This window comes from Mytilus edulis, chromosome 13, assembly GCF_963676685.1.
Source record: "Mytilus edulis chromosome 13, xbMytEdul2.2, whole genome shotgun sequence".
NCBI classification, from domain to species: Eukaryota; Metazoa; Mollusca; class Bivalvia; order Mytilida; family Mytilidae; genus Mytilus; species Mytilus edulis.
The window spans coordinates 63,374,143-63,385,685 of record NC_092356.1 but is presented as its reverse complement, the minus strand read 5'-3'; the positions used below and the strand labels follow the sequence as shown (position 1 = coordinate 63,385,685).

Below are 11,543 nucleotides of genomic sequence, written 5' to 3'. Positions count from 1 at the left end.
TTGTCATCCATTCATATGATTATTCAGATTGAGTTATTTTGGGTGAAAAACGAGAAAAAAAACGTCCGGATATGTTTCCGTCATTGGGCGAAAGTTTAAGTCAGATTAGACTTCCGGTTTGCGTTTTTCTGTTTACTTTGAACATACATTAATACTACGAATACAGTGTATTTTCTGTCTTATATCCGTCATTGGACGAAATTTAAGGCAGATTAGACCTCCGGTTTGCGTTTTTCTTTTTACTTTGAAACAAATACATATACTACGAATAAAGTGTACTTTCTGTCTGATATCATTTTCAAGTTTACTATCCACGGCAGTCCCAGGGTTTATTTAATAGAGAGGGTCTGAATAATATATCAATGACCGCTGTGGATCAATTATTAAACTGAGAATTGACTGTAAAAAGAAAATACACTTTCGGGACGTCTGGAACGGGTGTTTTTAAGATCGAAATTTCAGGATTGACCATTTCGGGATCAGGGATTTCTTTTTTCGAATTTCGGGATGTCGAGATATTTAATTTGTATAATAAATTCATAACCTCGGGATTTCCAAGCCCGGGATATTGGGATCAGAGCCCCTACGCAGTGGCGGATCCAGAAATTTTCATACGCAGGGGCCCGTTGACTGCCTAAAAGGGGCCCGCTCTGGTCATGCTTCAGTGATTCCCTATATAAGCAACCAATTATTTTCCAGAAAAGGGGGGGGGGGCGGCGCCCCTAAATCCGCCTCTGCCCCGACCCCCCTTTAATGAATGTTCATAATAAACAGATAAACGCTAAAATTATTCATGGGTCATTAAAATCATAGAGAACAAACAAAAAAAGGAGGAGCCGGGCTAGAAAAACAATTATCCTGACCCAAATTACCTATGACTTTTGATACCTTTTCTGAAATACTCAAGTCACTTAATGTTTTACAAAAATAGAAGATGTGGTATGAATGCCAATGAGACAGCTCTCCACAAGAGACCAAAATGATACCGAAATTAACTTTAAAAGGTCACCTAACGGCCTTCAACAATAAGCAAAAGCCGATACTATAGTCTGATATAAAAGGCCCCGAAATGACAATGTAAAACAATTCAAATGAGAAAGCTAACAGCCTTATCTATGTACAAAAAATGTACGAAAAACAAATATCACTGAACCACTGAATTACAGGCTCCTGACTGGAATGTTCATAATACATGTACACTAAATGTATGTTCATAATGAAATTAATAGAAAACAAAAAATGTGAATTTGGGAAATAAGGGAGGAGGGTTAAAACAAACATTTTCCTGTCCCCAAGTACCTATGACTTTTGATACTTTTCCTGAAATTCTCAAGTTATTAAATCTTTTACAATATTCTTCCTACAACACTTTACATCCTTTCAAATACGCTCTAAATGCCCGCGATTTCGCGGGTGTGTTCTAGTAGTGTTGAAACGATAAACAGCTTTAATTGCACTATTTAAACATAATTAGTGCACTCTTTCTGCGGCCGAGTTATTGTATAACCACCCTAAATCATGGGTTAACAAAGTGCTGGCTACTTTAACATGTTTACCAAAGTCGTGAGAACGCTAGCTGACTATTCTGGCTGTCTAGAGTTTAATCGTGTTAATGATAGCAGGCGAACATGCTTTACTACTGTAGCGTTTGGCGCCCGACTGAAAAAAAATAACATCGAATATATAAGGAGTTCGTCTATTTTGAAGTGGTGGAAATAGTACTTATAATAGCAATTATCTATTGAAACGAGGTATGGTCGTGGTGCACTCCAATACCTTGTATATTCTAATAGCCATACGATAGGTGTTCATATGAAGATCTTCTTCAACATAGCTGTTATAGAGGTCACGTACTGTGTTAGTGGTCCTGTATAAAAATTCCGTTTTGTAAAGATGTAGAATATGATTTTTTTCTGAGACAAGTGCTTGTGATCATCCACAAGAACTTGCGGTCATCCGATGTTCAGTACTCCAGTACTTTGATTACACATTGCGTCTTGGATGGAGAGATGTCTCATTAATTCTATTGGTTTAAATCCCTCTAAAAGTTAAAATCAATTTGACTAGTATCTATTTTCTTTTACTCTGAATATGAATTGCGTACATTGTGAACAAGGAAGTAATTTTTTTGTTGTTGTTGCTGTTTAACGCCACTAAGTCTTCGAACCGAATAAGCTGGTTCTAGGCGGATTTCTACACTTTGTTGAGTGAAGCGTAATACAAGTGGATCCCAGTTCACGAACAGATACAGCTACATTTATAAAACATTAACGCAGTTAATAAATAACAATGTTCCTGAACTAGTTCAGCTTTATTTTTTTCTTGGATAACTGCTTCGTATTTGTGTCAACATCAAGTTTTAAATACTATTATTTTCACAAAAATAACTCATTAAAATATACTAAAGTAGTGTGCAGATCAGCAGTAAATGTTTATTTCAATTGTGTACATGGTTTAAGTGTTTATGATTTGTAGACTTGAACATGTTGAAAAGGAAAAGGTACTTCATTGGTCCATTTGATCTTAGAGAAGTTATACAATGTTATATTTAAGCTAGCTTTTTCGTTCTTTGACATCATATGGGAACGAATGGCGACTGCTGTTCGTGTACTTCCTGAAAAAATAAATAAACTGACAGTTCTTAAGCATCACCATCAACCTATATACAACACGCATACATATGCCGTTGAATTTTTAAATGGTATGTATTTGATTTCACTTTCAAAAAGTATTATACCCTCCTTTACGATAGATATAGGAAGATGTGGTGTGAGTGCCAATGAGACAAGTCTCCATCCAAATAATAATTTATAAAAGTAAACCATTATAGGTCAATGTACGGCCCTCAACACGGAGCATTGGCTCACACCGAACAGCAAGCTGTAAAGGGCCCCAAAATAACTAATGTAAAACCATTCAAACTGGAAAACCAACGGTCTAATCTATATAAAAAACGAGAAACGAGAAACACGTATAAATTACATAAACAAACGACAACTACTGTACATCAGATTCCTGCAAACATTTGCAGCGGGATTAAACGTTTTAATGGTACCATGGCAAACCTTCTCCCTTTTTCTGAAACAATAGTATAACATCACAACATAGAAAAACACACGATAAAATATTAGTATAGTTACTAGTACATGTATACTAGTCCGACAGACCTGTAACCAATCTATCTCTGTCTGCAGAAATAGACTACTTCGAAAGAAGGGTAGTATACCTTACCTAATACATATGTAATGACTTCACGGTTCAGGTAGCAAGCAAGCTTACCAAAGATACTGCCTTTACCTACACACTCAATGTAATCGGCTGTAAATAAAATATTTAGTTGAATTTAATTTTTAGCATGAAGTTTAATGACCTGGGTTATGTTGAACTTTATGAGGGATTTATCAAATAAAGTTGCATCAATAAAAGGATGCTGGTATTATACATACTCTCTTTCTCATCGACCCCTCCTTACAAGGGGAAGGCAACTCGAACACGGATGGGTCTGTTATGCCACTTGTTAATCCCATGACACCAATATTGAAGACGCCATCTTTTGTTTGGAAACCTTCGGATACTGGTGCGCATCCTTTCGTAGTCATTGTCATGGTAAACTGTCCTGCATCAAACGTAAAAAAGTACGTGTCAACCTTGAGCGTGTCATCTCCTAAACCATGATAGCTCGACCATACCTTTGAGCTAGCTGTAAAATAAAGATATATATTTGTATACCATTAATGCACATTAAACGTGTCATCTCCTAAACCATGATAGCTCGACCATACCTTTTAGCTATAGTTGTAAAATGAAGAGATATATTTGTATACCATTAATGCACATTAAACGTGTCATCTCTTTAACCATGATAGCTCGACCATATCTTTGAGCTAGTTGTAAAATGAAGAGATACATTTGTATACCATTAATGCACATTAAACGTGTCATCTCCTAAACCATGATAGCTCGACCATACGGCCTCACTGGGGTAAAGCTGATGACCGTAACTGCATTCACGGTCATCCCAAGATGTCGGATGAAAAAATAGGTCAGTATCTGTATTGCCTGTTACAGTGTTTCTATATCCTTTTCTTTACAAAGGAGACATTGATACGATGTAAATTTATAAAAGATTCACACGGAAATCACAAATTACTTCCGGGAAATGTGTATGAAACAGGAAATTCGATTTAAAAAAATCGCTAAGATGACCGTAAATCACAATCGAGATGACCGTAACAGAATCAGCAATTCATAACAAGGGTGACCGTAATTGGTTAAAAGATGACCGTAATTTGTAAAGGATGACTGTAATTTCTAAATGATGACCGTAACTTTTAAAGGATGATCGTCAATTCTAAGAAATATTCGTATTTGTATAACTACTTTTTTTGTATCAAATGATTAATGGTGTTGATATACAACGTATTTATATGAAAGTATTATCCTATAGGTAGGAGAAACTCAGACGTGCTTTGAATAAATATAAATATAAAAGCGTCCTTAAGTTCAAAGGGCACAAACCGAAACTATACCGACTACGTCGGAAAAAGAGATATATGGTGAACTTTGTATTCAAAGCACGTCTCGATTGTTAATCTGAATTTTGGTGAAAATTGACAATTTTTGACTAAAATTTTTTTTTTAAAGAAAAAAAAAACGCACGACTTTCTTTTTATTTTATGAATATATAGAATGTGGTCTTTCAAAATTTGTCAATGACATTTCATGGTATTGTTGGTCTTGGGAGATAAACAGATTTAAAATTTAGGAGTTTTTGAAATTTTTCATTTTCGAAATTTAACACATTTTTAAATGGTTGCTATGGAAACAAACTATTTAGTAAATTCACAATTTTAATGTTTTTGTATAGTTTGGGGTTTTGTTTGTCAATACTGTAAATATACATATTGTTTGTATTGATTAACAATATTTCTATGGGACTTTAAATTCCGTTATTTTATATTTTCAAAAAGGGTATTTTTTCACATATTCAAGCAAAATGTTGATTTGATGGTTACCATGGCAAAGGGCATAATACAGGGAAAATAAAGACAGAATTTTACTCATCTACCAAAGTTCTTATGATATAGGGCAAAAAAAATTACTTCTGTGACATGTCATGAATCACCTTCTGCATGATTTTTACAAAGACAGGTACTTAACTATGACAACAGAATACGCATGCTCGAAAATCCTTTCTGTGATTGGACAAAATGCTGTCATGGTGGGTGATTTGGTTGTGTTTGAAAAAACGTCTCGTTAATTATATCGTGATGGAAAGCAAGTGAAAAACTATAAATATTTGAACTAGATCTTACAAAGATTTATATTTTTATTAAAATAATTGTTTCTCCAATAGCTCTTTGCATCCGTGACAGCTGTTTATTTGGGACAATTATATAATTTTTAATGTAAACTTTGTTGTACGAACGTACATGACTTTTAGAACGCACCTACGCATGTGAGATTTCCGCGGGTTTTGGTGAATGTAAACAGAAAGATACGAGGACCGAGAATACTAAACAAAACACAGAAAAAAACGTTATTTAAATGGTATCTTTGTGCTCCTGAAGGTTATCGAAATGATAGTTTTATACATATACTCAAATTTAAATACGTCGGATATCTTTTTTAAAGATAGTTTTTGTTTTACGGTAGAGGGTACTATAATTTTTAAAATGAACATACAACAAGACATGCACATGAAAAAGTGGGGAAAACATGCAACAAAAGCGCGATTAAATGACACCTTAGAAGTATAATAAAAAAAAAAAGTGTGCTGCACAGCCTCCAACTAAATGCCAAAAGATTTTTTGTTATTTCTGGAATTCCTTGTGATGACATATGATAAATACTACGACCAAACTATTGAAGGCGAGCTCCAGCAAAATAGATCCTTAAAATAGTCTTGTGCGTATAACGTATCACAAGGGGCAGGGGCGGATTAAGCCATTTTCAAAAAAAGGGGGATCCCAACCCAGGGTAAAGGGGGTTCAAACTATGTGTCCCCATTCAAATGCACTGATCGGTAAATAAAAAGGGACACCCGGACCCCCCCCTCCTTGGATCTACCACTGACGGGAATCTTGTCAATTTATATATACAGCAATGTTATTCATATATAATTCAAACTAAGATTTTAATCTGCTTCCTCTGGAACCATACACACAGGCTCGATTTCCGGATATTCATATGTTTGATTAGTGGTTTTTATGTTCCATTCATGGGCATTATCTTTTCTGGTCTGTGCGTCCGTTCGTTTGTTCATCCGTTCGTCTGCTCGTTCGTCCGTCTGTCCCACCTCAGATTAAAGTTTTTGGTCGAGGAGGTTTTTGATGACGTTGAATCTCCAATCAACTTGAAACTTAGTACATATGTTTTCTATGATATGATCTTTCTAATCATAATGCCAAATTACAGTTTTTCCCATCTTAACGGTCCACTGAACATAGAAAATTACAGTGTAGATGAGGCATGTACTAGAGACACCTCAGAGGGACACATTCTTGTTTCTTCAACTTTTCGCCGTATCTCAATTTGTATTAAAATTTTAAAGTCGTTATCAATAAATATTTATTGTTTACGAGAACTTTGCAATTTACTATCATTGTCATGAACTCAAAATACGGCAAATAGTTAAAAAAAAATTGATGAAACATGTTTATATTCGCTAACTAAGCCCCTATTGAGACAAACACAACAAAAAGCTATGAATACAAAAATGATATTCTTAGAATTGAGGGTCATCATTTAAAAGTTACGATCATCCTTTATATAAATTACAGTCAATCTTTACAAATTACGGTCATCTTTTACAAGTTACGGTCATCTGTTTACCAATCACGGTCATCCTTGTTTTATGTTACGGTCATCTTGAAAATATTTTGATAATGATTTACGGACATCTTAGCGATTTTTTCAAATTGAATTTCCCGGTTCCTGAACATTTTTCGGTAGTAATTTGTGATTTCTGTGTGAATCTTTTATAAATTTACATCGTATCAATGTATACTTTGTAAAGAAAATGATATAGAAACACTGTAACAGACAATACAGATACTGACCTAATTTTTCATCCGACATCTTGGGATGACCATGAATGCGGTTACGGTCATCAGCTTTACCCCAGTGATACCTGTGAGCTAGTTGTGAAATGAAGAGATATACTTGTATACCATTAATGCACATTAAACGAGTCATCTCCTAAACCATGATAGCTCGACCATACCTTTGAGCTAGTTGTGAAATGAAGAGATATATTTATATACCATTAATGCACATAAATGAGTCATGATATCCTAAACCAGGATAGCTCGATCATATTTTTGGATAGTTGTGAAAGGAATGGCTATATTTGTATACCATTAATGTACAAAGAAATTATTATTAAGTATTCATATATATATATAGAAAGAAACATGATGTATATATGAGGGTGTAGATGATATTACTGGATACAAAAAATGGGCCCCAAAATTGGCAAAATAAATGGTTCGAATAGAAAAAAAATCCAATAATATAAGCAATAGGAAATAATTCATTGGGTGCTAAAATGTGAAGAATAGAGAACAACGGGAAAAATATCAAAGTAACAAACAAAGACTAGAACTATACAAGAAATGGTTTCAGGTGCCTCAAAAGAGTAAGTGTATTCTGTTGTGCATGCTTTACCCGTCGTGCGAATGATGCTCAATCAAAATGGCACGATCGAGAATAGGACACAATCATTCGTCACAACTCGGCCGATTCCGTACCTTCAGAAGGAGATTAGCGGATTCACCCGAGGATTGCCGATTGAGAACACAATATGTAAAATTACAGATATGACGACTCTTTTTAACATCTAACGTCCTAACACTGCATGAACTCGTCGACGGTAACAAAAAAAAATTAACTGTTTAGATCATAAATGTAGTGATTCGTTTATGGTTATAAACTGGACATCTTCGCTCTCCAAGAGTTACGATCCCAGAGCCGTAACTAGCCTCTTCAAACAGTGAGGCATAATATATCGCCGAGCGGAGCGAGGCGAAAATTTTTTTGGCGAGGGGACTGGGGGCCGCTCAAGGCCCCCAGAAGCTCTGAGAAAACTAACGCAAAATCGTGCATTCTGAGCGTTTCTCAGACTCTTTCTGAAATTGAATTGCAACTAATTTTTTGTTTTTTTTCGACAATATTCTGGTCTGAAAGCAAAAACATAGATTTATTGTATTTTAAGACTTTAAGGTTTTATGGTCAACATTAAAAGACCGATATGTAGGACAAAGCAAAATTCGTAATTCTCATAATCATTAATACCGGATCTGTCTGTCTGTTTTAGTTTTGTATTGTGATTAGACTTTGGTGATATTTTTATGACTAGATTGAAATATAGTGACAGTGCAGTATTATGCTTTAAATACTAGTACTGCTTAAGTCGACACTAGGGACACTCGACCCTGTTTTACGGTATAAATGATTCTTTTATTGTTGAAGACCCTACAGCAACTTTGACCAAATGATTGATCATTAGTATTTTTTATGCATTGACTTTGTGTGCGATAAGGTTTCGTCCACATTTACTCCATATTCCTTTATTTTCTGTAAAAGGGTCTGAACATGACTTAATGCAAGTTTAACCAATCAATGGAAATGGTCATATGGCAATATATTATTGCTTTTTGTCAAATTATTTGATACTGGAAAATTGGTGACCTTACTTTCATTTAAACCATGTCAGTTATCTATTTTTATCAACCAAAAGTAGCCAGTTGTGAATTCTTTGATATCAAATTCAATTCTCCATGCAGAAACGACCATTTTTTTCTGTGTCTTGTATATTCTTAAAACATTTTCTTGCACAATATCTGGACATCGGTGGGCATGCAACATTGCAAAACCACACGTTTACAAATGAAAATCAACACTCAGACTATTGTCATAAAGTACGACAATAAATGAGCAAAAAAGAAACCCGGGACACAGAAGTTCAAACAATAGACCATCAACTCTGAAAACTAAAAGTAAAAAAGAAACATGGATCACGAAAAACATGCAGGGACGACACCAGATAGTGAAGAGAACTTGCTTCTTGTTAGACACTTTCCGTGAAAACAATTTGATATTAAGACAATCTTTTGTTTCATTTTTTTTTTTTTTGAAATTTCTAACATGAGGCATTTGCCTCATTTGCCTCAATGTAGTTACGGGCCTGGATCCAGTCCCCCTTGGCTAGCGAATATGTTCATAAGATTGCACTTGATTCATAAATGATCAAAAATTTCAGTCGTATGTGTTTTGTTGACGTGTCGTCGTTATCTAAAGTACTTACATGGCAAACAAATATGTCCTCCTTCGGTCCCAAAATCAAAAGGTAAAGGTTTTATGGTGCAGTTTCCCAAGGCAGCTTCATATTGTACTTGCTGAAACGGACGAGAAAGGATACTGTTACGTGTATCAGTTTATAGCACAAAATCTTTATTTGGTCTTTGGAAAACAAATCCAAACACAATAAAATAGCGCCTATCCGACAAAAGAAGAGATAACATATCATTGTAAGTTAAAGAATACATACATTTGTGAACCTGTGCGGTTGTCTATAATTGCTTACATCAATTTACACAGGTAATTTTGCATACTATTAGGTACTATTTCTATACCAAAAATCTGTAGTACTGGAAAAAAATCAAGAGCAGACACAACGCTTTTAAAGCTAACTGAAAGTCGTGTACTGTGATCTAGTATCTGATATTTGCTTATGAATGAAATTTAGATTCTTATAGATTTTTCTTAAAGGGCCAGATTTAGAGGGGTGGTAAAGTGCCCAGTATCATTATGGATCTTCCTATATGATTATTGCATAGACCATTTACAATTATCACTCAAAACATTGGTTTTACATGTATGATTCATTACATTACCATAGATATGTGATCGATCGATAGTTCACTGACTTGTTGAAATTATAATTTAAATTTTCCGTAACTTTAATATTTAAAAAAATAAAAAATACGATAATTTACTCATAAATTGAAAATTTTGCAACAGGTGTTTAAAAAGCAAAAAGCTGCATACAAAAACATGATTTTCTCCCAGACTTACATTATTGAAATCCTGAACAATTTCTTGGTGAATTGCATGACCCCCGACATAGACTGTTCCAGATAAGTAACCTTTTCCTATAGCAGTATCCATGGCCCACTTGTCATACACAGCCTAGAATACAAATGACAAAGATTTATATATAAACACTTAAACACACGCGGGCTTGTGACTGAATTAAAGTACCTTAGTTTTTTAGTATTCGTTTTGTCATTTGATAAAGTCATGCTGATTATAAGGTGTACATTTTTCTCTGATTTCAAAATCTTTCTGTTTGTACCCATCGCGGTTTTTTTCACTAAAATAAAGTTGAATTCTATAATTAGTCGTTTTTGCGTCATGCCGGTTAACAAATTGGACCTCGTTATTTTAGTATTATAGATAGTTGGGGGACTCCATTAATACTTCACTCGTTCTATTTGAGCAGTCAAAATGCGTTGTCTGTATGTCTTTTGATCAGACATATTTACTACTAAGGAATAATAGAAAAACAAAAATTGTATTTTCGTCTAAGTTAAAAGATACATAATGGACCACACTATCTTTCAATCTTTATGATATAATGCTATATATTTGTTAATTAAAATGTCTTAGAATAAAATCTTTTTCTTCAAGATATCCAATCATCTTTTTCCAGGAAAGAACGTAAAGGAATGAGATCATAAGAATCAACATCGCATGAAACAAAACAATAACAATAACAAAATGCCTCCTGACTCGGTTTCGGCATCGACTCCTCAAACAATCGTTAGCCCAAGATATTATTATCAAAACAGAAAAATAGTTTATTCTTATTTACTGGGAGGGGATCGTTCAACGATTTGACCAATATGTAATGGAAAGCATAATAAATGCAGGGTATCCATTTACATTTTACGACCTATTGATGTAAATATTACAAAAGTGGCCTGTTTTTTAAAATCAAAACTTTTAACATAAAATATGTAAATTCAAAATTTTGAAACACACACTTACCGTAATTGCCAAGGGATTTCCATTATTGCTCAGACCAATTGACATCCCAACCGTTCCCTCTAACTGTTGTGGCATACAGCACGAATACGCTTGGCCACCAAGTGTAGCAAGACTCAATACAAGAATATATATCTCCATTATGACTGTAGAGTAGACTGCAGTTAGACCATATACGATAACCGTTTTTATATCAAGACTAAAATGTAGTTATAAATTTTCTCAATTCTATTGGTTAAACATTTTAACCAATAACGGATATTTCAAATTATTTACAAGTTTTCACTTTTAAGTTGGGTAATTTTATTTAATAATAGAATTATAGTAATTGCGAACTTTAATATTTGATCGGAGCAACTAGATCTCTAAAACAACAAATACATGTAGTTCATTTACTAGTAATATCTTGTAAACTACAGACTATGTGTAACTTTTTCAAATGTTTATTCATGTGTCTGAATTTTAGAGTGACGTTCATTTTCTGTGAACTAATT

The 11,543-nt window shown here is 34.2% G+C and overlaps 1 protein-coding gene across 1 annotated transcript; it reads right to left on the bottom strand.

Moving 5' to 3' along the window:
• Nucleotides 1–2,280: 2,280 nt before the first annotated feature.
• On the bottom strand, nt 2,281–11,230 carry LOC139499906 (uncharacterized). Its single transcript, XM_071288538.1, has 5 exons — nt 11,053–11,230; nt 10,078–10,191; nt 9,308–9,398; nt 3,447–3,700; nt 2,281–2,614 (listed from the first exon to the last, which is right to left on the bottom strand). The coding sequence occupies exons 1-5, from the start codon at nt 11,188–11,190 to the stop codon at nt 2,576–2,578; spliced, it is 636 nt and encodes a 211-aa protein (XP_071144639.1). The 5' UTR covers nt 11,191–11,230; the 3' UTR covers nt 2,281–2,575.
• Between the last annotated feature and the right edge of the window lie 313 nt (nt 11,231–11,543).

Bases quoted from the DNA above. Each gene is read 5' to 3' on its own strand.
- LOC139499906 (XM_071288538.1), bottom strand. From the start codon at position 11,190: ATGGAGATATATATTCTTGTATTGAGTCTTGCTACACTTGGTGGCCAA. The intron at 10,192-11,052 runs GTAAGTGTGTGT...TTTGTATTCTAG, and splicing joins GAAATCCCTTGGCAATTACG to GCTGTGTATGACAAGTGGGC. The intron at 2,615-3,446 runs GTATGTATAATA...TTATTTTTTCAG, and splicing joins AGGGGTCGATGAGAAAGAGA to GAAGTACACGAACAGCAGTC.